General features: G+C 46.6%; 1 protein-coding gene across 1 annotated transcript in view; it reads right to left on the bottom strand.

Annotated features, from left to right (window-relative positions):
• The window catches only part of SREBF2 (sterol regulatory element binding transcription factor 2), a 60,782-nt gene that overhangs the window by 27,516 nt on the left and 8,060 nt on the right, over positions 1 to 25,206 (bottom strand). The window contains exons 2-7 of the mRNA XM_057556342.1: positions 9,488 to 9,919; positions 8,290 to 8,471; positions 7,105 to 7,251; positions 5,473 to 5,694; positions 4,352 to 4,466; positions 3,962 to 4,143 (exon numbers count right to left, since the gene is read on the bottom strand). Coding sequence (XP_057412325.1) covers positions 3,962 to 4,143; positions 4,352 to 4,466; positions 5,473 to 5,694; positions 7,105 to 7,251; positions 8,290 to 8,471; positions 9,488 to 9,919 — 1,280 coding nt within the window. The remainder of the gene's footprint in view (positions 1 to 3,961; positions 4,144 to 4,351; positions 4,467 to 5,472; positions 5,695 to 7,104; positions 7,252 to 8,289; positions 8,472 to 9,487; positions 9,920 to 25,206) is intronic.

Below are 25,206 nucleotides of genomic sequence, written 5' to 3' on the forward strand. Positions count from 1 at the left end.
TGGTGCGTGGGCTCTCCGCTGTGGCGTGTGGGCTTCTCTCTAGTTGTAGCCTGTGGGCTCCTCTCTAGTTGTGGCCTGTGGGCTCCCCTCTAGTTGTGGCGTGCGGGTTTTTCTCTCTCTAGTTGTGGGGTGCAGCTTCCAGAGCGCTTGGGCTCTGTAGTTGTGGCGTGTGGGCTCCAGAGCGCATGGGTTTTGTAGTTTGTGGCATGCAGGCTCTCTAGCTAAGATGCGTGGGCTCAGTGGTTGTGGCACACAGTCTTAGTTGCCCAGCGGCATGTGGGATCTTAGTTGTCCGACCAGGGATCGAACCCGTGTCTCCTGCATTGGAAGGCAATTCTTTACCACTGGACCACCAGGGAAGTCCCTATGCAAAAGCTTTTTAATTTGACGTAGTCCCATTTGTTTATTTTTGCTTTTGTTCCCCTTGCCTGAGGAGACACAGCCCCCCCAAATTTGCTAAGACCAGATTTCCCTGGTGGCACAGTGGTTAAGAATCCGCCTGCCAATGCAGGGGACACGGGTTCGAGCCCCAGTCCGGGAAGATCCCACATGCTGCACAGCAATGAAGCCCGTGCGCCGCAACTACCGAGCCTGTACTCTAGAGCCTGCAAGCCACAACTGCTGAGCCCATGTGCCGCAACTATTGAAGCCCACGCGCCTAGAGCCCGTGCTCCGCAACAAGAGAAGCCACCACGATGAGAAGCCTGCGCGCTGCAATGAAGAGTAACCCCCCTCGCCGCAACTACAGAAAGTCCACGCGCAGCAATGAAGCCAAAAATAAATTAATTAAATTAAATTAAAAAAAAAAAAGGACTTTGTTCTTCTGATTGCTCATTCCGACTGTGATGAGAAGCCCACGCACCGCAACGAAGAGTAGCCCCCGCTCGCCACAACTAGAGAAAGCCCGCGCACGCAACAACGATGACCCAATGCAGCCAAAAATAAATAAATAAAAATAAAGAAATTAATTAATTTAAAAAAATTGCTAAGACTGATAACAAAGAGCATACTGCCTATGTTTTCTTCTGGGAGTCTTACGGCTTCAGGTCTTACATTTAAGTCTTTGATCCATTTTGAGTTTATTTTTGTAGATGGTGTGAGAAAGTAGTCCAGTTGATTCTTCTGCACGTAGCTGTCCCGTTTTCCCAGCACCATTTATTGAAGAAGCTGTCATTTCCCCTTTGTATATTCTTGCCTCCTTTGTCATAGATTAACTGACCATATAAGTATGGGTTTGTTTCTAGGCTCTCTATTCTGTTCCATTGATCTATGTGTGTGTTTTTGTGCCAGTACCACATTGTTTTGATTACTGTAGTTTGAAATCAGGGAATGTGCTACCTCCAGCTCTGTTGTTCTTTCTCAAGATTGTTTTCACTATTTGGGGTCCTCTGTGTTTCCACATAAATTTTAGAATTATTTGTTCTAGATCTGTGAAAATGTCTTTGGTATTTTGATAGGGATTGCACTGAATCTGTAGGTTGCCTGGAGGAATATGGTCATTTTAACAGTATTAATTCTTCCAACCCATGAGCATGATATACCTTTCCATCTGTTTGTGTTGTCATCAATTTCTTTCATCAATGTCTTATAGTTTCTCCAGTACAGGTCTTTTACCTACTTGGTTAGATTTATTCCTAGGTATTTTATTCTTTTCGATGCAATTGTAAATGGGATTGTTTTCTTCATTTCTCTTTCTGATACTTTGTTGTTAGTGTACAGAAATGTAACAGATTTCTGTATATTAATTTTGTATCCTGCAAACTTACTGAATTTATTTATTAGTTCTAATAGTTTTTTTGAAGGTGTCTTTAGAATTTCCTATATATAGTATCATGTCATCTGCAAACAGTGACAGTTTTTTGTTTGTTTGTTTATTTATTTATTTTTGGCTGCATTGGGTCCTTGTTGCTGTGTGCGGGCTTTCTTTAGTTGCAGCAAGTGGGGGCTACTCTTTGTTGCGGTGCGCGGGCTTCTCATCGCGGTGGCTTCTCTTGCTGCGGAGCATGGGCTCTAGGTGCGCGGGCTTCAGTAGTTGTGGCACACGGGCTCAGCAGTTGTGGCTTGCAGGCTCTAGAGGGCAGGCTCAGTAGTTGTGGCACACGGGCTTAGTTGCTCCACGGCACGTGGGATCTTCCCGGACCAGGGATCAAACCCATGTCCCCTGCATTGGCAGGCGGACTCCCAACCAGTACGCCAGCAGAGAAGCCCAACGGTGACAGTTTTACTTCTTTCTTTCCAATTTGGATTCCTTTTATTTCTTTTTCTTGTCTGATCACTGTGGCTAGGACTTCCAATTCTATGTAGAATAAAAGTGGTGAGAGTGGGTATCCTTGCCTTGTTCCTGATCTTGGAAGAAACGCTTTCAGCTTTTTACTCTATATCTTGATTACTGTGAGTTACATAAGCGTGTATGTTTGTTAAAACTCATTATACTGCACCATACAGTAAAATAGGTGTATTGTATCACATATAAATTACACCTCAAAGTTGATTAAAGACCATACTTTAGTATGAACCTATTTACAGAAGCTTGCTTATTCTTTTTTTTTTTCAGCCGCACCACACAGCTAACAGGATCTTAGTTCCCCAACCAGGGACTGAACCCGGGCCCTCGGCAGTGAAAGTGCGGAGTCCTAACCACTGGCCTGCCAGGGAATTCCCAGACGCCTGCCTATTCTAAAACCACAACATTGTTTTGTTTTCTCCCCAGTTTTACAGAGGGAGAACTGGAGGCAGAGGCCCTGCCTGCCCAGGGAGCCTAAGGAGGGAGGGAGACTGGAACCAGATCTCCGCTGACTCCCAGGGTGTACATCCCACACAACTCCTTTTCAGTATTTTTAAACCATTTGAAAATTTCTTCTGACGATTCAGACGCCTATCTAATTTAACGTATATGTCATGTGGCCTTTTGTTACCAAGCAGAATCACATTTATAAAATATTTCAAAAATAGAGCTTCCTTAATAAAATTAAGTACATGATAACAATAAACGAAAAAAAAAAAAAAAAAACAATAAACGGCCTGAACAAAAACTTATGCTAGGGGCTTCCCTGGTGGCACAGTGGTTGGGAATCCGCCTGCCAGTGCAGGGGACCCAGGTTCGAGCCCTGGTCCGGGAAGATCCCACATGCCGAGGAGCAACTGGGCCCGTGCGCCACAACTACTGAGCCTGCACTCTAGAGCCTGTGCTCCGCAACAAGAGAAGCCACCGCGGTGGGGGCCCGTGCACCGCGACGAGGAGTGGCCCCCGCTTGCCGCAGCTAGAGAAGGCCCTCGCGTAGCAATGAAGACCCAACGCAGCCAAAAATAAACAAATAAAATAAATAAATTTTAAAAAAACAACTTACGCTAGAAGGAAACTCTGTGCTTTTGAAGCCAGAAACTGCCAATGTCAAAATACAGCACAAACCCCAGTGGTCTCCACAGGTTCCTGGGAAGATCATTAGGCTTCAGCCTCTTTTAACGAATTCCATTAAACAAGAATTGCCAGGGGCTTTCTTCCACAATTAAAGGCCCTTGGTAGGAATGTTATCTGTTAGACTGCAAACTGTAATCATTTCCCAAAGAGGACCCAGAGGCAGCCTCATCCTAACCCAACTGATCAACCTCACAAAGTGGTCTTGCCAGGCTCATCATGGGCAAGGGAAGCAATGAGGCGCCTCCAGCAACTCCTAGCTCCGCACGACAGCCGCTGTGTGTTCCCATGCTGGATTTGGCCATTATTCCCCTCTGATGGGCCCTTTCAGCAAGGACCAGTAAAACCGGAGGTTGTATCCCCATACAGAGTCAGCTTTCTTTTTCTTTATTCTCCAGTACGTGGCTAATTTCACAGAATTCTCGTTCCTCTCCAGCCCAGGGCCTCTGAACACCTGACCTGGACCACTGTCTGCAGCCTCCCCACTATTAACTTCGGGGAGATGGGAGAGATTCCAGGGGTCAGGGGATTTCAAAAGCTCATTACCTTTGCATCATCCAATAGAGGGCTTCCTGGCTCAGAGTCGATGGAGTAGGGGGAGAAGCCTGCCTGGGACCCTGAGTCGGAGGCCGGAGGCGACATCAGAAGGACATTCTGATTAAAGTCATCGATCTTCAGGTCCACATCATTGTCCACCAGGCTGCCTAGGTCAATGCCCTTCAAGAGCTCTGTAAAGAAAACCCTACCTGGCAAACGGTCCGTTTTATAGCACCCCACCTCGGCTGGAGCTGGGCTAGGTGAGGGATGCACAGCCCCTGCTCCTGCTTCACCCCTGAAGGCACCTTGTACACATCAGTGGACCCTCCCCAGTGCCCAGCACAGGACTTCTACTATAACTGGAAAGTCTGAAACCCTTTTCTCAACGAGCACACTTACTGTTCTTCTGATTTGCCAGTTTCAGCACCATGTTCTCCTGGCGCAGTTTATGATTGACCTGCTGCAAGTATTTGATGTAGTCAATGGCCTTCCTCAGAACACCAGACTTGTGCATCTGGGAAGGAAGACGGGTGAAAAACACGGTGGCATCAGACCAGCTTGCACAGTGAAGAAAGCAGAGGCCCAGAGCTCAGGCTCTGGAGTGGGAGGTGCTGGGCTCAGATGCTGACTCTCCCACTACTTAGCTGTGCAACCCAGGACAAGTTACTCAACATCTCTGAACCTCACTTTCCTCCTCCGTGAAATAGGGATAATGATCGTATATGAGTCATAGGCTTGCCATGAGGGTTAAATGAGCTAATATGTGTAAAGAGTTTAGCCTCTGGCCTGGCACACAGTAACACTATATATTAGCTGTTACTCCTACTTCCTATGATAATCCTAGCATCAAAACAAGCTTTAAGGAAAACAAATGACAAACAAAAAACCAGAGCACTGTTGGCTGGTTATCTTAAGTAAAGGTATATTAGTACCTTTCAGATTTGTAGGCTACAAGGAAAATTATATTTTCTTTCAAAATAGAGGTAAAGATAAACAGATAACAGGTAAAAAAAATCTCCTATGTGCCAAAGCCAAAAGATACATTCATTGAAACACCAGAAATTTATGAAAAACCAATTTCCCCTATTTGTTCTTTGTCAAAGACCCAATCTCCATTTTTCCTCCTCCCTAAAAGGTTAAAATATTGTTAGCCATCCCTGAATACAATTAAACATATGCCAAAAATGCCACCAGCGGCCTCAGACGTACACACGGTTGTGTACCTAGCCATCAGAGAGCAGCAGGTGTCTGAGACACGGTGGTGGTTGTGAGGGGCGGGCTGGCCACCACCACTGCAGAGCAGACTCAAAGGTCCAGGCAGGCCACTGCCTTACCAACACCCAACAGTTAATATCTTATAATCCTGGAATTTCAAAACACCAAGATGCTTTAGTAAGAAAGCACCTTTAACCATTCTTGCATTCACTCAGCCTGGGCCTGGGTCTTCCCTAAATTCCTGCACCAAAGACAGATAGAGGGGAGATGATGGGGCATGAAACACCATTTTGCTTGGCACCTACCTTGGCATCTGTCCCCATGACCAGGTCCTTCAACTCAATGATTTTGTCATTGATGGAGGAGCGATACCGCTTCTCAATGATGTTGTGTGTCGTCCGCCTTTCTCCTTCCTTGGGGGGCTCGAGCTGCTTGACTCCCCCAGGTACCTGCTTAATGGGCACTTTCTCTTGTCCCATCATCACAGGCATTGTGGTCAGAATGGTCCCATTGCTGCCCACCAGGGTCTAGAACAGACACAAGGGCAGAATGACCACTTGGTTAGTCTGAATAAAGCAACCTCACAACACAAACCCACTGGCCCTGGCCACATGGCATCACCTGAAAATGCTTTGTGTAGTCTGACACCCTTCCTGGGTTAATTAAGTCTAGAAGCCTTAGGAGCCATGGTACCTCAGAATCACTGTTGATTAGTCATGTGCCACAACAGCATTAATGTGGATAAACACCAACCTTTGATGTAGGGATGCCAGAAACATGTCATGTAATTTCTGCTTTGCTGTCAACCCATTAGCCACCTCTGAGCTCGCATACAATGCACCAACCACAAAACTTTTTCCTGGTGCATGACATGTACTTTCCTCTCACATGACGGTGAAGTTAACCTACTGCATTTCCTTATACGATTTGACCATCAAAAAGCTCAAGGGCAGAAGTGACAATCAGAGCCATTTTATTAAACAGACCAACTAGAGAGGCTTCTCCTCGTTTTCCCCTCAAGTCTGCTTTTCCTGCTCTTTGTTTCTGTTTTCACTAATTTTAGTTTTATTTTCTTCAACAAATGGCCTCAATATCCAAATGGCCAATGAACACACAAAAAGCTTCTTAACTTCATTAGTCATCAAGAAATAATTCACACATAGTAAAAGACACACATTTTAAGTGTACAGCTTAATGGAATTGTGATGTATGTATACAATGTGTGTAACCAAGGTAACCCTGATCAAGATACAGACCATTTCTATCCCCTTAGAAAGTTCCCTCATGCCCCTTCCCCCAGAGCAGTAATCACTGCTCTGACTTCTAGCACCGTCTTCTTGAACTCTGTATAAATGGAATCATCAGCGTGAACTCTTCTGTGACAAGCATCTTTTGCTCAGTGTACTGTTTTTGAGGTTTAGCCACGTAGTTGTATGTATCAATCGTTCTTTTTGGATGGATAGTTGGGTTGTTTTCAGTTCTTGGCTTTTATGAATAAGGCTTGCTTTTGAATTTTGATCACTTTTTTCTCTCAGACTCTCTTGCCACAAGATGAGACAGTGGCCAAGACCCTACAACTGAAGTATGGGTGCCTTTCATGTCCCCCACCTTGGAGCCCCTCCCTGCCTGGGCGGCCTAGGGTCCTTCAGAAGCTAAACCTCCATCAGTAGGACCTAAGAGGCGGATGGTCCTGTGTGGAGCTGTTGCCCAGAAACTGGGGCTCCTCTGCTGTTCCTCTCTTGTCCCTCATAAACCCTAGTACTCCCACATAACACTCGGTGCTGGTACTTAAGGGGAAAAAAAACTAAAATGGGGTAATTTTGCAATCTGACTGACACACTGCACAGAGCTGCCGCATCTATTCAGTATCTGGAGGCTTTGTTATCATCTCTGAGGCCTAAAACCCCCAAAAGTGGGGGTGGGGGGGCAGCTCTTACCGGAACTTGAAGGGCAGCTGTCTGGATGGGGGTGGTGAGGGCAGTGAGGGCTGGGTTCTGGACTGCCGCCATCACAGGGCTGCCATCTGTCTTCAGTGTGGTCAAAACAAGGGAATCTGTCTTGATGATCTGAGGCTGTACCAGGACCTGGATGGAAAAGGAAGAAAAGGAAAAGGAAGGTAGCATTATTTTTCTATTTTGCATTACTTCTTCCTGCATAGACCCTCCAGAAAAGAATGATAAAATAAAATTTTCATAAAACTGAGAATGTAGCTTGATTACTGGGTTGCTGGAGAGAAGGCGTACATCTACAGAGGGTTCTGGGTTGGAAGGCTGAAAGGCTTTGAGGAGAGCAGTGCCAGCGGCCTAGCGGGGGCAGAGCAAGCATGGCTCGGGGGGACCGTGGAAGGGAGAGAGACCTGATTGTGGACAAACTTCGGAATGTGAGGAAAAAGGCTGGGAAGCAAAAATGGTAAACCTGGATTGTTTTTTAAAGCTAACTTACTTCATTAGTTAGAAATACAGGGCTTCCCTGGTGGTGCAGTGGTTGAGAATCTGCCTGCTAATGCAGGGGACATGGGTTCGAGCCCTGGTCTGGGAAGATCCCACATGCTGCGGAGCAACTAGGCCCGTGAGCCACAACTACTGAGCCTGCGCGTCTGGAGCCTGTGCTCCACAACAAGAGAGGCCGCGACAGTGAGAGGCCGCGCACCGTGATGAAGAGTGGCCCCCGCTCGCTGCAACTAGAGAAAGCCCTCGCACAGAAACGAAGACCCAACACAGCCATAAATAAATAAATAAATAAATAAATAAATAAATAAATAAATAAATAAATAAATAAAAAGAAGGTGGTGCTCTTTAAAAAAAAAAAAAGAAATACAGTCCACTACGATACACGGCTTAAGAACATTCTGGCACATTTCTTTTCAGTTTTATACCCATTACATATGTAAATGAGTTAATACACCAGCATTTACTGAGTTTAGGTGGGTGCCAGTGTGCATCTACAGATGTCTTCTCTGCCAGGTCTCACGGGGGCCTCGTAAGGTCCAGGTGCCCCTACCTGCCCTGCAAGCCACGCCCTCACACTCCGCTGGTCCTGCCTAGCATGTAGACCACACCTTCAACCACAGGCCGGCCAAGAGCCCCAACCAGGGCCTCCCTGAATTCCTGTCAGCCACCTACCGGGACCTGCTGCACCTGGGGCGCAGCAACTGTCTGCACCGTGGCCGGGGCGAGGGTCTGCAGCGTGCCATTGGCTGTCTGCGTCAGCACCCGCTGGGCCTGCACCGTCTGCACCTGCTGCTGGATGGTGACCGGCTGCACCTGGGAGGATGTCACTAGGCTTTGGACTTGAGGCTGAAGGACTTGGGAAAAGAGGAGAAAAAAAGTCACGTGGACGAGGAATGCATTCTGTCACCGTAGCTGTGGCAATAACCCAGGCTGGAGTGCCTCTTAATGATCCCAACGCCCCACCTGTTGCTGAAGAAGATGTGCACAGCCATTTACAAGCTGGTCTAGATGACAAGAATATCCCATAAGGGCTGCATCAATTTCTGAGGGAACGAGTACAAATTATTTCATTACTCCGGATGCTGGGGTGGAGGTGAGGGAAGCTAATCAGCAAGTGACTGCACCCAGCAAGGGAGTTAACAGGTGTTGAGAACCAACTCCCTGGGGCTTCATTTCCTCCCGTGAAATGAATGGAAAGTGCACTTTGGGATGACGGTCTCAGCTTTTCGCTTTGTGGCCTCCCCCCAGCCCCTAAACCCTTGAAGCCCACTGAAGAACTGTCAGATCCTTTGAAATTAGTAGAGCAATACTAATCCCACCCAGGGGTCCCCACAGGGTCAGAGAGCAATCTGATGAAAAGGTGCCGGGACACAGCACAACACAGAAAGTCACTCAGCACACACCGAGGGCCTACTGTGAGGCCTGCCACTCGGAGACACGGCACCTATGTTAAAAGGCGTACTCTTCTCTGCAGTGGATGCTCAGGAGATGTCTCCTGGATGAATGGTTCTCAACCTACAGGTGCTGAGATCTTCCTGGTGCCTGGGTGAGTTTTAAGACTAATTTTATTCAAGCCCCCACCTCTAGTTACCAGGACAGCCCTGTGGCTACTGTGCCCGTTGGAGTCTTTGACCACGCATCCTTGAAACAGGCACAAGAGACATTAAGGTATTTGAAGAGACCGAACGTGTTCCTGCACCACTATGCTTACGGCCAGCTACCGAAACCTCATTGAGACGGGGCCAAGTTGATCGGCTGTGTCATCCCCAGAGAGGACAGAACTATTTACAGTCTACCTCGGAAGTGTCTGCAAACTGGCACAAAAACTTTTGAACCAACCAATCGCTATCACATCTGAGTTCTGAGTCACCTTGAAAGCTGGTAGCTGCATTCTGGTATATCAAAGGCTGCTGGATGATCCTCGTCTGGGGAGCGGTGCTGAATGTCGGGGTGATCATTACTGTCTGCTGCTGCAGCTGAGCTGGAGGCTGGGGCTGGGGCTGGGGGCGGGGCTGAAGAATGGGAGTTGCCCTTGGCGGAGGGGGAACCGCGGTGGGGGGAGCCTTGACTTGTAGGGCTGGAGCCTGGGGGGAGGTAGCCGAGGGCGAGAAGGAAGGTAACGGGACCTGGCTGAAGGACCGCTGCACCGAGGGGTCCCCGGCTCCGGCTCCGCCACTGCTGCTGCCGCCATTGCTGCTGCCGCTGTTGCCACTTCCACCGCCGCCAGGGAAGGAGCTGCACAGCTGCTCTGAGAACAAGTCAGGGAACTCTCCCACTTGATTGCTGACAAACTGCAGCATCTCTGTGAGCAAATGGAAAAGAGTAATTTTACTGCCAACCAAAATATCTATTAACTTTCAAATTTGCTTAAAAAACCGAGGCATGAAAATCCAATAGCTTTCCCAAGACACTGCAGAGATGGGTTGCCTCTCTCTCATATGGGGAATCAACTGGGCCAAGATGGCCCACCAAGGGAGAGTGGGACAGGACTTCACTTGGTTGATGTTCTCCCTCCTCACCACCTCCAGGCTTGTTCTACCCACTTTCCTCATTGTCTGTACCAGGCCTAATAGAAGCTACCTCTGTGCTGGGTGAATGTTCCTCCTGGAGGGTATGGCTGGTCGCGTTTTACGGTTGGGGCAGTCGCTGTCCTGAGTCTTTGGAGCTCAGTAGCCTTGCACTCTGAGGCCACCTCCAGTCTCAGCACTGCTCCCCATGGCAGGGGAGTCCCCAGACCCCAACTCTCCTCACCACAGGCAGGCTCTGGGCCTTCTCTCCAAGATGGGCATATCCCTGGGCACTGTTGGTACCCTCAGGAACACTCAGGGATGATGAAGTTGATGGGCCCCAAGTCATGGAACTTTAGAGGTGGAATGGATGGGAAGATCATACACGAAGTCCAGGACAGGGAAATAACTCGGCCAAGGTCACACAGCTCATCAGGGCACAGCAAGGATTAGAACCAGTTCTCTGCCTCCCAGCCTCGCCTTCTTTGACTGCACCCCAGTGCCTTCACTGTCAGAAGGTCAGGGCAGAACAGCCCGGGCCCTGGACCCCTCTGGCTGTGCCCCTTTCCTCTGGGCAAGGAGCCTGTGGAGCCAAGGGGATGTGTCTGCTGGACACCATGCCGCCTTCTATTGACAGATCATGCTCCAAGTACCCGGGACCCCTAAATTCCCAGCCCAGAGGGCCTCTTCCCCTGCTTCATCCTCCCAATGGTTTACCCAAATCGAACTTAATCCACGACTAACAACTCGTCTCTCATGACTCCTTCCTCCCCATAGGGCTGCTCCCCATTAGGAGTCTGGGGCCTCAACTTTGACCCAGGTATGTTCAGATCTACAATTCTCTACCCTGTCCACATTCTCTCCCCTTTCCTCTCCAACACATTCCCAAAAAGCTACTGCTTGTTCCTAAACTCTGGCACCCTCCCCTCAAAACCCTCAAGGCTGCAGGATGCTCTGATTTGGTCACCAAAAAGAAAAAACAAAGAAAAACGAAAAACAAACAAACAAAAGCCCCCAAACACTGTCTCCATTCATTCGTCAAACCTCCACCAGCAAGTCCCTCCCAGGTTTCTAGCAGTGTGTGTCTGTGTGTGTGTGTGTCTGTGTGTGTGTGTGTCTGTGTGTGTGAGGGGGAGGAATCTGGGCTATAAAGAGTCTTATGTTAGGCAAGCACAAAGCTACCAGGGGTTTCTAGCGTGACCTCCACACAGGATAACTGGAGCTTAGCAGTTCAGCATGTTCAGTGTTCAGTCAGTTCAACCTGCTGGCAAAACAGCATCTCACAAGATTAAGTGACTACACAGTGGTGTTATTTACCAACATCTCGACACTCTGCTCTGTCCCCACTCAGCCTGTCATCTGTGGGAGGGAGAAATGGGCAGAATGCCACAGATATTGTAACCTGTACCAACAAATTCCAATTCCTTGTACATGATTAAACTAAGAAATACCCTCAAACTCAGCACAAAATTTAAACAAAACACAACTTGGTGCTGACACGTTCCAAGCACAACACAATATTATAAAATGCTTTAAGAAATTAAGAGAAACCTAATAATTCGTCGAGCTTTCCAGAACTCTCACAAAATCCTGCCTCTGGGGAATCAACACAGAGGACTACTTCGTGAGCCAAGAGAACATCACTCCCTGGCTGATTGTTCTAATCCATGTTAAGCTAAGGAGGCAAAAGAGGCCAGAGAGTAGATGGGCACAGGCTTTGGCACCAGGTGGGTCTCAAAGGGCCCATCTAATCAGCTGTGTGAACGTGGGCAAGTCACTTCTTTCTACACCCCCGTTTCCTTACAGGAGGCTGCCACAAGAAGACTCACTTGGCTTCTTTGTGGTGAGGATTAGTAAGAAAATTGATGCAAAGTGCTTGGTGGGGGCAGACCCTTACAAAGGTCCCTATCAGTGGTGCTTCTGAAGCCCCACTAAACAGGCACTTGGCTCCACTTATCCTGTCGAGTGCTCTCTAGAACCTTTTGTCGGGGAGACATGGGCTGGCTGGTGAAGTAATGTACAGAGGTCACAAAGCTTAGTTCACAAAGCAGGTTAAGTGTGTGTAGGCAGATGGAATGCGACTGCTTAAATTTAAAAAAAAATCCTTTTCGACCCACACATGAGGAGCTCCAGGGAGCTATCTCCAGTCAGGCAGATGGGCACAGGGCTGAGGGGCACAGGGGAGCCGTTAAGACTGAGCATTTGAAGGAAGAAGTAACGAAGAGGTTCTTTGAGCCACTGCTGCAGCAGGCACGCTGGGCCTCCCGGGGACCCATCTGGTCTGCAGTGACAGAGAAGGGGAGGCCCCGGTAAGTGGAACGAGGCCCACCCAGGCGCAGATCTGCTCTGTACCTGGTGGATACACCTCGGGAGCTCCCCACGTCTCCTGGCTCTTCCCTGCTCCCATCATTCAATCATTCGTGTGCTGCAGACACACAGGCTCTCGTGTCCACAGAGAGCCATGAAACCTAGAGAAGGGAGGCCTGGGAAAGGCAGTTTTTATGGAGGTTTGAAAATGAAGTTTGGCTAGACATGGAAGGCCAGACACGGCCCTCCTTGGAGCTGGGTCGGCCGCCCGGGGTCTGCAAACCCCAGCCCACCTCGAGGGGGGGCTCCTGTCAGTCACCCTCCCCCACCAAGCCACATTCCTGTGTTTAGCTGCTTCATAAACTAAGATTTAAGTTGCTTGATAAAGTAGGCTGGGCCCCAAGAAACTATATCTGGGTTTTGATCACGTAACCAAAATTAGAGGCTCCGTCTGTCACCTGTGCTTGACAGTCTCAGGCTTCATCCAAGGAGACCCCAAGTTCACTTGTACTTTACAGAGCTCGTGACCTAGAGGTAACATAAGCCACTGTGTCTGGCTCAGTCTAGCGGCATCTACCTCAGAATGAGGTAACTCAAAATCTGGTCAGATTAATTCTGGTCAAGAATAAAGAATCGGAAGCCCCAAATGGGGTAACGTTGTCTCCAAACTGCAGTCAGTCAAAAATTCTTTCAATGGGTACGTGTTACCTAGCCCTGTTAGGTGCTAGAAGAACTACTTTTACAGAAGTCATTTATTCTTATATTTTGAATTTATTATGGATCTTGTGTTAGACAATGTTTTAAAATAATTTTCTTTTTTAAATCATAAAAGTAACATTCGCTACCAAAAAATTTAGAAAAAAGTTAAATGAAAAAATAAAAAATAAAAATCATCCAGCAGGGCTTCCCTGGTGGTGCAGTGGTTGAGAATCTGCCTGCCAACGCAGGGGACATGGGTTCGAGCCCTGGTCTGGGAAGATCCCACCTGCCGCAGAGCAACTGAGCCCATGCGCCACAACTACTGAGCCTGCGCTCTAGAGCCCGTGAGCCACAACTACTGAAGCCCGTGCACCTAGAGTCCGTGCTCCACAACAAGAGAAGCCACCGCAGTGAGAAGCCCGCGCACTGCAACGAAGAGTAGCTCCTGCTCACTGCAACTAGAGAAAGCCCGTGCACAGCAACGAAAACCCAACGCAGCCAAAAAAAAAAATCATCCAGCAATTCCACCACCCTGAGACATCTACCGCCAATGTTTTGATGTGTATCCTTCCAGACTTCTTCCTATACAAGGCTTGCCTGCAAACACAAGTGTGCACATGTGTGGGATGGTTTTACAAAAATGGGATCACGCTGAAGATGCTATTTTGTCCCTGCTCCCTTTGGGAGCAATACATTGTATTGTATTATATTAATGCACCAGACTTTAACCACTTAGTGATGATGGATGAGTGCTTTCATCTTCTCAGCATTATTAACAACTCTGACAAAAATCTTTGAACAAGCATCTTTTCCCATTTATCTGATTATTTTCTTAGGATAAATTTCTAGAAATTAGATGGCTGGGTCAAATGACAGGTATATATACTTTGGAAAGGTTACAACAATCTATACGTTTGCCAGTGTTTCCCCGCATTTAATGGGTTGGCCAAAAATTTCGAGTTTTTCTGTAATGTCTTATGGAAAAACTCGAACGAACTTCTTGGCCAGCCCAATATTTCTGTCCATTTGATAGTGGGAAAAAACGACATCTAATTGTTCTAATTTACATGAATGCGTATTAAATGAGGTCAAACGTCACCCCCCCCCCATTTTATTGGCCATTTGTATTCCTTCTTTGTAAATTGCCTGCTCTTGACCTCTGTTCATTTTTCTACTGGGCTATTTGTCTCTTTAAAGTGATTTAAAAAACTTTCATATATTATGGATATTTGCTCGTTCTTATATATTTGCAAATATTTGCCCCACTTTGTTGGGTTTTTGTTGTTGTTGTTGTTCTGTTTTTTCGCTCAGGAAAGAGAATGGCATAGTCACTGAGAGCTACCCTGTCCTAGCGCTGTAACCTGGGGCAAGTTTTACCTCTCTGAGCCACAGTTTTCTCACCTATAAAATGTGGCTAACAATTATATCTAATTCGTCATGTTGTTGAGAGATAATTCACATAGAATCTACAACGCAGTGCCTGGCACTTAGTATTGGCTAGTACATGTTATACACAGTGGTTTCTGACAGTTAGTTTTGCTTTGACTTTTTTTTTGGAAAATTCAGATTTATTCCAATGCATTGGATATATTAGGGAATAATTTGGGCATAACATAAATTTTGTGTTTACTTATGCATGAAAGAAACACTAAAACATGCAAAAAACCATACCCAGCTGAAATGAGCCACACAGGAAAACAAAAAATGCACACACCTCAAACATCCACCAGCTGTCAGATCACCTGCATGCGTTACGAGCTAGAACCCTCCACATCTGGGGTCAGAAATTTCCATCAGACTTCAGAAAGCCTTCCTTCCATCACTTCACAATAACTTGCGAGCTATAACCTTCCAACGCCCACTTCCACAAGCAAACCTCAGGTCTTTTTCAAGGTAGAGTGCTACATTTATTGTGGTAGTTATACATTTCTTAGCCGCTTAACATCTGTAAAACCGTGCTGTTTAGGGGGTCCTATCTTATTTTTTATTTATTTTTACCATTTAATTTTAATTTTTTTATTGGGCTATAGTTGATTTACAATGTTAGTTTCAGATGTACAACACAGTGATTCAAAATCTTTATAGGTTATACTCTATTTAAAGTTATTATAAAATATTGGCCATAGTCCCTGTGCTGTACAATAAATATATCCTTGTAGTTTATTTATTTTATACATGGTAGTTTGTACCTCCCTATCTTTTTTTTAGAATGCCTACTTATTTTTTCTCTATCTTTTCTGGTCACCTATGAAGTTTTTGAGTGTTATGACCCTAACCCCACTTTCCCCATAAGCCCTGTGGTTTTTACTGTGTAATTTTGCATAGTGCAGTAATTTTTAGGAATGTGTATGTTGCATTACAGCAGAACAATTTCAATCCTGTGTAGTAAAATTACATGGTTTCTGTTCCTCCTCCCAAAGATCATAAGGATATTGACCTAAACTTTCTTCAGTTACTTTTGTTCATTTCATCTTTCACATTAGGTCTGCCCAACAAACCTAAGAACACAGAAGCATGGTGTGTGATGTGTGTAAGGCTGTTGGGAGTGAGATAGACCACAACCAGTGGGGGAGAGGGAGGTAAACACAAAATCTAATCCCCAGCAAGAACCCTTCTTGAGCAGCAAGTATCCTGCTTTCAAGCTGACGATCCTGTCTCCCCTCCTAGGATGTTTTTTTTCTAATAATTAAAGAATCTTAAAATTAAAAAAAATAAAATAAAATGTAGACCCATATCAAGCCTGAGGGTCAATGGTAAGATAACTCTTCATTTTTCCACCATTTTGCTGTTTGTGATCACCACTGCTTTCTCAGGACCTAAAACATCAGTTATCCCCATTCAAGTCACCCAGAGGGGCAGTTACGGAGCTGGGCTGTCAACCACACCCTTCAACCCAGAAGCCCTGAAATGCAAGCAATAACAGAAGGAACAGAGGGACAGTTACAGCAGGCAAACTGCTGCCTTAAAATTGCTCCACTCAGGGCTTCCCTGGTGGCGCAGTGGTTGAGAATCTGCCTGCTAATGCAGGAGACACGGGTTCGAGCCCTGGTCTGGGAGGATCCCACATGCCGCGGAGCGGCTGGGCCCGTGAGCCACGGCTGCTGAGCCTGCGCTTCTGGAGCCTGTGCCCCGCGACGGGAGGGGCCGCGATAGAGAAAGGCCCGCGCACCGCGATGAAGGGCGGTCCCCGCACCGCGATGAAGAGTGGCCCCCGCTTGCCGCAACTGGAGAAAGCCCTCGCACGAACCAAAGACCCAGCACAGCCAAAAATAAATAAATAAATAAATAAATAAAAATTAAAAAAAAAAAAATTGCTCCACTCAAACACCAGGAGGCACATCCATTTGGTAAGAAGCTCAGAGCACAGGGACAGAATTGTGTACTTCAAGGGAATTCTGGGTCACCATCCTGGGGAAAGAGAGTCTGGAGGAGGCGCCGAATGACACAGGATGACAAACTAGTGACTCGGGCATCCTATATTTTAAGCAAGGGATGAGTGAACTCTTTTTACTGGCAGAGAAACCACAAAGGGAAACTGGGTGAGGAGGTGGGGTTCTTAAATGCTTGTGTTCCACAACACACACAAAGGTGTCATATATTCCTTTGCACATATCAAGTATTACATAATAAAATAAAACATTTGAAAATTAAGAGAAAAAGAAAACACGAAGAGAAGCCAAGTCATTCTCAAACGGCCTCTGGTCTGCTCTGTCTGGCTCTCTCGCCGCCTGCCCAGCCTGGGTATCAGGGGCAGCCCCAGAGGGCCCCAGCTCAGCTGGCTGGTCCTGGCTTCTCTGGTCCAACACAGCAGGAGACCCGAGCCAGCTCTTGAGTTTCAATCAAAAGAGAGTGATCTTCGGCACTACCTTCAATTGCTCTTTCTTCTTCTTTCCTCTGCCATGAGTTCGCTATGAATTCCTGGCAGGTCTCCTTCCGTAGTATCACAGAGTTATCTCTTTGCTCCACTTCCATACCCTGCCTTGATTTCAACCGCAGCCTTCAACCCAGTGACAATCGTCTTCTTTGAGTATCTTGTTGGTCCAACAGTCTTTCAAAGCAAATCAAACTTCTTGAACATGAGCTTCATAGCTTCCTACCAATTGCTCCCTCCTACTCCAGGGGATTTCACTTCCCACTCACCTTAGCTCATCATCCAGCCTGGAAAAATACCCACTCCCTTCCTTTTTGGCACATGTCTTTGGGGGGTGGGGGAGGGGTGCCTTACCCTTTCTGCTTGTTACAGCCCTCTTCCTTTAACTGCACAATTCCATTTCAAAATGACTTACAATTTCTTTCACCAAGGACTCTTTTCTACCTCAGATCCAGCCATCTTTTAGCTCTTGAACCCAACTGTGATTTATTTGTTAAAAAAAAAAGTCTAAAACTTGAAAATACGGGAAATTTTAAAAAGTACAGTTCCGGGCTTCCCTGCTGGCGCAGTGGTTAAGAAACCGCCTGCCAATGGAGGGGACACGGGTTCGAGCCCTGGTCCGGGAAGATCCCACATGCTGCGGAGCAACTAAGCCCGTGCACCACAACTACTGAAGCCCACGCGCCTAGAGCCCGTGCTCCGCAACAAGAGAAGCCACCGCAATGAGAAGCCCGCGCACCGCAACCAAGAGTAGCCCCCGCTCGCCACAACTAGAGGAAGCCCCAGGACAGCAATTAAGACCCAACACAGCCAAAACAAAGAAAGTACAGTTCTCTTTAAAGTCATACCAGAGCATTGTCTAAACTCTGGTTTAGACAATGCTCTAAAGGTCATCTGATGCTCTACAGAAACATAAAGTTGCCTGACTTCCTATTTACTACTGATTAGGCGCACATTCTGTAAAATTAGATGTTCTCATGTAGAACATAAACAAGTTGCAAATGATTTCTCTCTGGTAAAAAAGATAACCTTGAAAGCTTTGTTTTTATTGCCCTGTAGGACATTAACCAGTTATGCATCTAAATTTGCAATCTTATTTCTTTCCAACTATGTAAATATCAGTTTCTTGCATTCACCTTGAATCCAGCCTGGTCATCCTGCTGGTTTTCTCAATAATGCTAATAAATCTTTGGTATGTGCTGATGATATATTAGTATAAGAGTATGTTTTTAACCTTAAAAAATTTTATTTTGCCATATTACATACAGTAAGATGTATTTTTTTAATGCTTTTCTTTTTTTAAAATTAATTAATTAATTAATTTTGGGCTGCATTGGGTCTTCATTGCTGCACGCAGGCTTCCTCTAGCTGCAAGAGCGGGGGCTACTCTTCATTGCGGTGCGCGGGCTTCTAATTGCGGTGGCTTCTCTTGTTGCAGAGCACGGGCTCTAGGCAAGCAGGTTTCAGTAATTGTGGCACGCGGGCTCAGTAGTTATGGCTCGTGGGCTCTAGAGTGCAGGCTCAGTAGTTGTGGCGCATGGGCTTAGCTGCTCCGTGGCATGTGGGATCTTCCCGGAGCAGGGCTCGAACCCATGTCCCCTGCCTTGGCAGGCAGATTCTCAACCAGTGCACCACCAGGGAAGCCTTTTAATGCTTTTCTTATATCTTGTGTTCTACAAGCACCTAGACAAAATCTTCCACTCCCCTGTACCTCTCCAGGCACTAAGCACTCTGGTAGTTAAAAAAACTGGCATCGATTCACTGAGATGCCCTCAAATGCAACCTTCATGCAATCTATAAAAATGGCAAACATGCTTTCTGAACCAAAACTGGAAGGGACACCACCTCACAATGGGACAAGAAATTTTTGAAATTTGGATTACCCTGGAAAATCTGGACAAATTTATGCAATTTCTGCAAAGCTTCCACTTTTGGTGAAGTAGGTATGTAAATGCAAGAGGTTTTAAATGTGTTGAACACCTACTGTGTGCTGGCCCACAGAGATGATAAAACACCCCTTGGCCACAAGGAGTTTGTGAAAGTGACAAATCTGGTCTGTGGTGACTGTCACAGCAGACAAGGAGGACAGAGGGGATACGAGAAAATCACTGACTCCAGCAGGTCGAGCAGCTTCCTGAAGAAGCGGGACTGAAGGCGGATCAGGATGCAAGGTGAATTCCAGGCCCGGGGACTCCCATAAGCCAAGGCTTGCAGGCCTGAGCTGCATGACGGGCAGCTGGAGTGCACCAGGCTGGGCAGGTAGTCAGGACCAGATCATGAAGGGATCTGCAGCTCATGGTAATGAACTTGGTCTTTCTCCTTATTAAAGAAGGAAAGGCCACAGCGAGTTGTCCAACAATGCTCTAGGAAGGGAAGCCCTGCAGCTCAGCAGCTGCTCACTCTGGTTTGTACAGGGGCTGCTGACCTGCCCAAAGTCCCCAGACATCATGAGCTCAGTAAGACTCATTCTGAGCCAAAACTTAGGGCTAAATTCTGACTTGAGAGGAGAATATCAAAGTAGCTAAAACAAAAACTAGGATAACTTCATCAACTGAGGGAGAGACTCTTCTGAAAATCAATTAAAAGTTCTGGTTATGTATGAAAACTGGGAAACAGGCCACCTATCTCTTAGGGACTGTGTGAAGGAAGTGTGGCAAAGAATCATATTAAAGAAGAAAAGCAGGAGGTCAAAAAGGTAAACCAAGACTTAACTGGAAGGCCAAACAACATGGGGATTCCCAAGTTTAAATTCAAAGAGAACTGGCTGTGGAATCAGCAGGACTGGGTTGTGAATCTAGTAATGTAATTGTTGTGCTGCCTTTGGAAAATTCATTACTCTCCCTGAGACTGCTTGTTTACTTATAAATATGGGAATAATCCAAACTCCAATGGGTGCATATTAATATACAGAAATATGTCCAGCACGTAATAAAATGTATTTGACTTTTTCATAGTTTCTTTTTTATCGTAACATTTGAAAAAGGGACATCTCCAGGTTAGATTCCAATTTAACCTCTGAATAAAAGCCAATGGTCACATTACTGATGTTTAAAAGCAAAAACAACTCAGTGACAAAGCTAATAAAACTTATTTTCTAATTAGAAATCAAATTTATAGTTCATATTTTATTTAAATGCACAGAAGGTGGTTATGACTAAAATTAATTTCATATTGATTCTATGTGAACAACATGATAATAGCTATCACTGATACCTACTTAGTACTTTACACAGACCCAGATGCTAGTATTATTATTCTACTTTACAAGTGAGGAAAATAAGGTTCAGAGAAGTTAAACTACTTTCCCAAGCCTCTCATGTAAGCTACAAAGTGGCTGAGCTGAGACCTGAATTTATATCTGTATTTAGGTTTGTCTGAGTCTCCCCTCTATGCACTCTATCTTCCCCTACAAAACAAACATTTCTTGGATTTTACAACTTGGGAGAAAGATGCAAGACAGACCTGGAGTGACAGTAAAGCACGGGGAATCTGGGTGTGTGTGGAGGGGGGCACTTAATGTAATCCATCTCGTTGCTCTCAATATTAAGTTCAATGTTAATGGAAGAAGATTCATCTCAGGGCAACACCCATGTAACTGATTCATGGGGGAGTAGAGGAGAGAGATTTTTGCCTGACTGCATTTTGCAAGTATACCTTCCTCCCAAATTATTAAATTATTCTCCAAATGAGACCTTCTGCCTTGACAAGATGCTCCTTTCTAGAACACCTCTCTTTCTTCAAATAAATAACAAATCAATAAAGACACATCCCTTAAGACGTGCATTCAACAAACATTAACTTAGCCGACCACGTGCCAGACACAAAACTGAACACCTTCAAGAGGCACATGTTCTGGCAAAGAAACCCTGTGTAAACATTTGCCAGGGCCAGCTGCTGAGTGATGGGATGAAAAACGGCGCATGATGCAAGAGGAACCTGTTGGGAGTATGTTGCTTAAAAAGCTTCTGTTGTTGATTTTTACTGAGATTTATCTCATGTTTGTGTGTGAGTATGGGTGTATTCATAGACAAAGTTTAAATGTGATTTCTTTTTCTTTACTAGAAAAGAACTTCATTAGCAGTGTCACTCAGTTGTAAGTCGTGCCACGTGGCTTGCGGGATCTTAGTTCCCTGACTAGGGATTGAACCTGAGCCCCATGTACTAGAAGGACAGAGTCTTAACCACTGGACCGCCGGGGAAGTCCCCAGTTGTTTCTGCTTTTAACACCTTGCTAGCAGTTCCACACATCCCGGTATACAATTCAAATCACCCCGTGAGGTAGCTTCGAGCACTCTTTTAAATGAGTTACTCTATGCACAGCACTTAGAACAGTGCCTGGCACAGAAGCGCCTGGAAGTGGTGATGGTGGTGGGGCTTGTTACACAGGAAGAAACAAGTCCAAGTCCAAGTCCAAAGAGGGGGTGCGAGGCAGGTGAGTCAGCGAGCGGCAGGCTGGGGCAGGAGCCTCCTCCACCCTCGCCCAGGCCCGGTGCTCTTTCCGCAGGCACCCTGCTCCAGAAGTCGTCCCAACAAGCACACTGGGGGGCTTCCTCTCAGGAGTCCCTCCACCCCTGGGGCTGCCCCACCTCACAGCTACTGGGCTCTAGAATGTCCCCACCCATGCGACAGCCCCACCCTGTGTCCTGGCCGGGAACCCAGGCCTCCAGCCCTTACCCAACACCAAATTAAAGGCATCAGATTTGTTGACACTCCCTGTTTGAAAGGCTGTCCATCTTATTCCATTTATTACTTTGAAATGCTTGCTTTTAGAAAGAGATTAAGAACAGACTTTGAGAACAACAATTAAGAAAAAACTCAAGCCAATTACTAGCAGTAATAATAAAAATAGTACAGTAATTGTTCATGTTTCCTGAGCTCTTACCATGTGTCAGCAATTACATTAAGCACTTCACACAGATTTCATCACTTAATCTCCACAACACTTTGAGATGGATGCCATTATCACCTCCACTTGACACACAAGGAAGATGAGGCACAGAGAGCTTAAGTAACTTGTCTAATGTCACACAGTCAGCAGGTGGCAGAGCTGGGATTCGGGGTCAAGCTCTTAGCCACCACACTGGACAGATGCTTCGTTTCTATTATTGCGTAGATGTCACCAGACAGAGCCTGGCATCAGACAGATGCTCAGTAGGAGCCTCGTTCTCGAATGAGAACGAATACCCCCAGCTGGGGAAGGGAAGGAGTGTCTTCCCAGGTGTCCTGTAGCTCCCAACTCTTCGTCTGCTCCCACCCGCATCGCACTGTTCTCCCTTTCACTCTCCTGGAACAAGAGACTAAAAGTTGAGCAACAGACAGAGAGTAAGACTCCAAGGAACGCTCCCGCACAATCCTGTTCGAGGGCCTGGCGTTGCACAATGCCAGGTGACCGAGTGTCCACAAAGTCTGGCAAAAGCCACTTCTTCACCTGAACTGTCCTCCTGCGGGTAGAGTCTCCAGAGCTGGGGACCTCAACCTTTTTCAGTCCTTAAAGCATTCAGGCAAAAGTGAAAGACCCCCAACGACTCACCAACGTACCCTTCCATTCATTACCACACCCCCAAATCTCCCTCAGACTAAGGACAAAAATAATACTTGCAAAGCAGGTTATTAAATCATGCTACAAACAGCCACCCAGCACGCGCATACACCGTGCACTGCAGTGCCGGGAGTGGGACCCAGCATAGAGGAAGGACTCCGAAGTGTTGTTTCCCTTCCCACCCCTCAACCTCACAGGGAAGACGGAGAAATCCAACCAACTCCACACACTATGACAAGGGCGAGAACAGACAGGTGCCTCACAAAGAAAGGGCTGTCAGAGGGCAGAGAGAGGACCGACCCATCCTGGCAGGCAGTGAAAGCGGAGCCTAGAAGAGTGAAGAGACTTTCATGAGTTAGAGAGGGAGGTGTATTGCAGGCAAAGGAAACAGTCTGAGCAAAACCACAGCACCAGGAAATGTCCTGGAAGGAGATGCAGCGGACAGCACATGGAACAGAGTGGAGAGGTGGAGCTGCTTACACTTAAGTTGTGAAAGGCCTTAGCAGCGCCATACGGCATAGCACAGAAAACATAGTGGACATCTGCAACTTTTCTTTTGTCTGTCATCCTTCAGCCCGACCCTCCCATCAGCACCCTGATCTTCCTTTTGGAGAACGCCCACTGGGTGGTCTTGGTGGTAAGGCTTCCTGCCAGTCGGCTCTGATGAATGCATGATCCCACCAGGAAAAAGACTCTTGCAGGAATGACCCCAGGAAGCAGAGACAAGGCAGAGATCACTGAGGCAGCACGGCCCTAAACAGGTTGCTCCAGGCTATCCTCAGCTGGACTCTGCTGCTGAGCCGCCCTTGGCTCCAGCCCATTTTCCAAGTCTGACTCTCCAGGTTTTCTGATCAGTCCGTGATTCTGATCCTTCCAATAAACTCCTTTTCTGTTTGAGCTAGCCAGAGGCAGCTTCTGCTGCTTATCACTAAGCCTCCTGACTGACACAGGACACAATGAAGCAGGAGAGGGACCTGATCAAAGCTGTGTTTGAGGAAGACAACAAACAACAGTCATCAAGAGTATAGCCTGGGGGCTTCCCTGGTGGCGCAGTGGTTGAGAGTCTGCCTGCTAATGCAGGGGACACGGGTTCGAGCCCTGGCCTGGGAAGATCCCACATGCCGCGGAGCGGCTGGGCCCGTGAGCCACAACTGCTGAGCCTGCGCGTCTGGAGCCTGTGCTCCGCGGCGAGAGAGGCCGCGGCGGTGAGAGGCCCGCGCATCGCGATGAAGAGTGGCCCCCGCTTGCCACAACTGGAGAAAGCCCTCGCACAGAAACGAAGACCCAACACAGCCAAAATCAATCAATCAATCAATCAATCAAAACATACGCATCTGATTCAAGATCCTCATTAAAAAAAAAAAAAAAATCCATAGCAAAACAAATCACTGTTAAAAAAAAAAAAAAAAAAAAAAAAAGAGTATAGCCTGCAAATCACCCGAGCACCGTGGCCAAGCCTTTCAAAGTGGCTGTACCCTGGTGGGGCTCTTAGGCACATTAAAGTTTGAGACCCTCTGTTCTACACTGTACTATGGCCACACTGAATCACATATGCCCAGAACATGCCAAATTATTCCCAACTTTGGTCCAGCTCTGTCAAAATGAACATCTTGCCTTTCCAAATTCTCCTTTCTAAAATGCTGTTCACTCACCCTTCACAACTCAGCTCAAATGCCAAAGTCTCTGTGAAGATTTTCCTACTTCCCTTCCTTAGTGCTCCAAAAACTTGGAGTTTATTTCTCTGTTCTGGCCTCTTCTGCATTTTGCTTTGTATTCTGACTGGCTGCTTAGATGTCAGCTCCGTGAAAGTTGGGACTGTTTCATTCATCTCTAACACCCCAGAGTCTAGTGATGTACTGCGAATGTAGTGGATATTCCCGCTGAACTGGAATGAACAAAATTTTTTTAATTAAGTTAAAAAATTTTAAAGCAAACTTCTGACCAGAACAGGGGCTCCTAGACAGGCTTCCTGAGTCAGGGCATCTCCCACCTCATTCCCACAGGGCAGGGAAGAGTACAGGAGCCCATGTCAGAAGGCCCAAGTTCAACTCCTGACTCCACTTCATGAGCCCAGTAAACCTTGGGCAATTCATTTTATCTGTCTCTATGTCTTCATCTGCAAAATGGATATAAATGGATATAAAAATCAAGCGCCTCATAGCACTGTTAGGAAGACAAATGTATCAGAAGGCCTTCTATAAAGTGTAAGGCCTCGTAGGAATGTTCACACTTAGGAAGAAGCATTATTTCCACTTGTTGCTATGGGATGGTGAGGGCCTGAGCCAAGACGACACCAGTTTAACAAGGCAGTTCCACATCTGGTTCAGCAGCCGGAGGAATTTCATCACTGTTCCAAACTAGACCCTGAACCCAACAGACCAGATGCAGAAGCCAGATTATAAGGGACATTTAGACATGTATTCATTAGCAATTCCAAAGGCCTGAGAGATGCAGAAAGAGTTCTGTTTTCCAGTTTCCAAGCCCTTCAATGGTTTAGGATTAGTTTCTAAACAGAGGTTCCCCAGAGAGCCTTACTTTGAGGCCCAGGCTCTGGGATCTGCTACTCTTTAAAATATTCCATCATGTCAACAAAGTTTAACCCTTGAGGCTTGTGGTCCGGAAGTGGAACACTTTACCCTGTTCTGTGACTGCTCCTTTGTGTCCCA

This window comes from Balaenoptera acutorostrata, chromosome 11 (assembly GCF_949987535.1).
Source record: "Balaenoptera acutorostrata chromosome 11, mBalAcu1.1, whole genome shotgun sequence".
NCBI lineage: Eukaryota > Metazoa > Chordata > Mammalia > Artiodactyla > Balaenopteridae > Balaenoptera > Balaenoptera acutorostrata.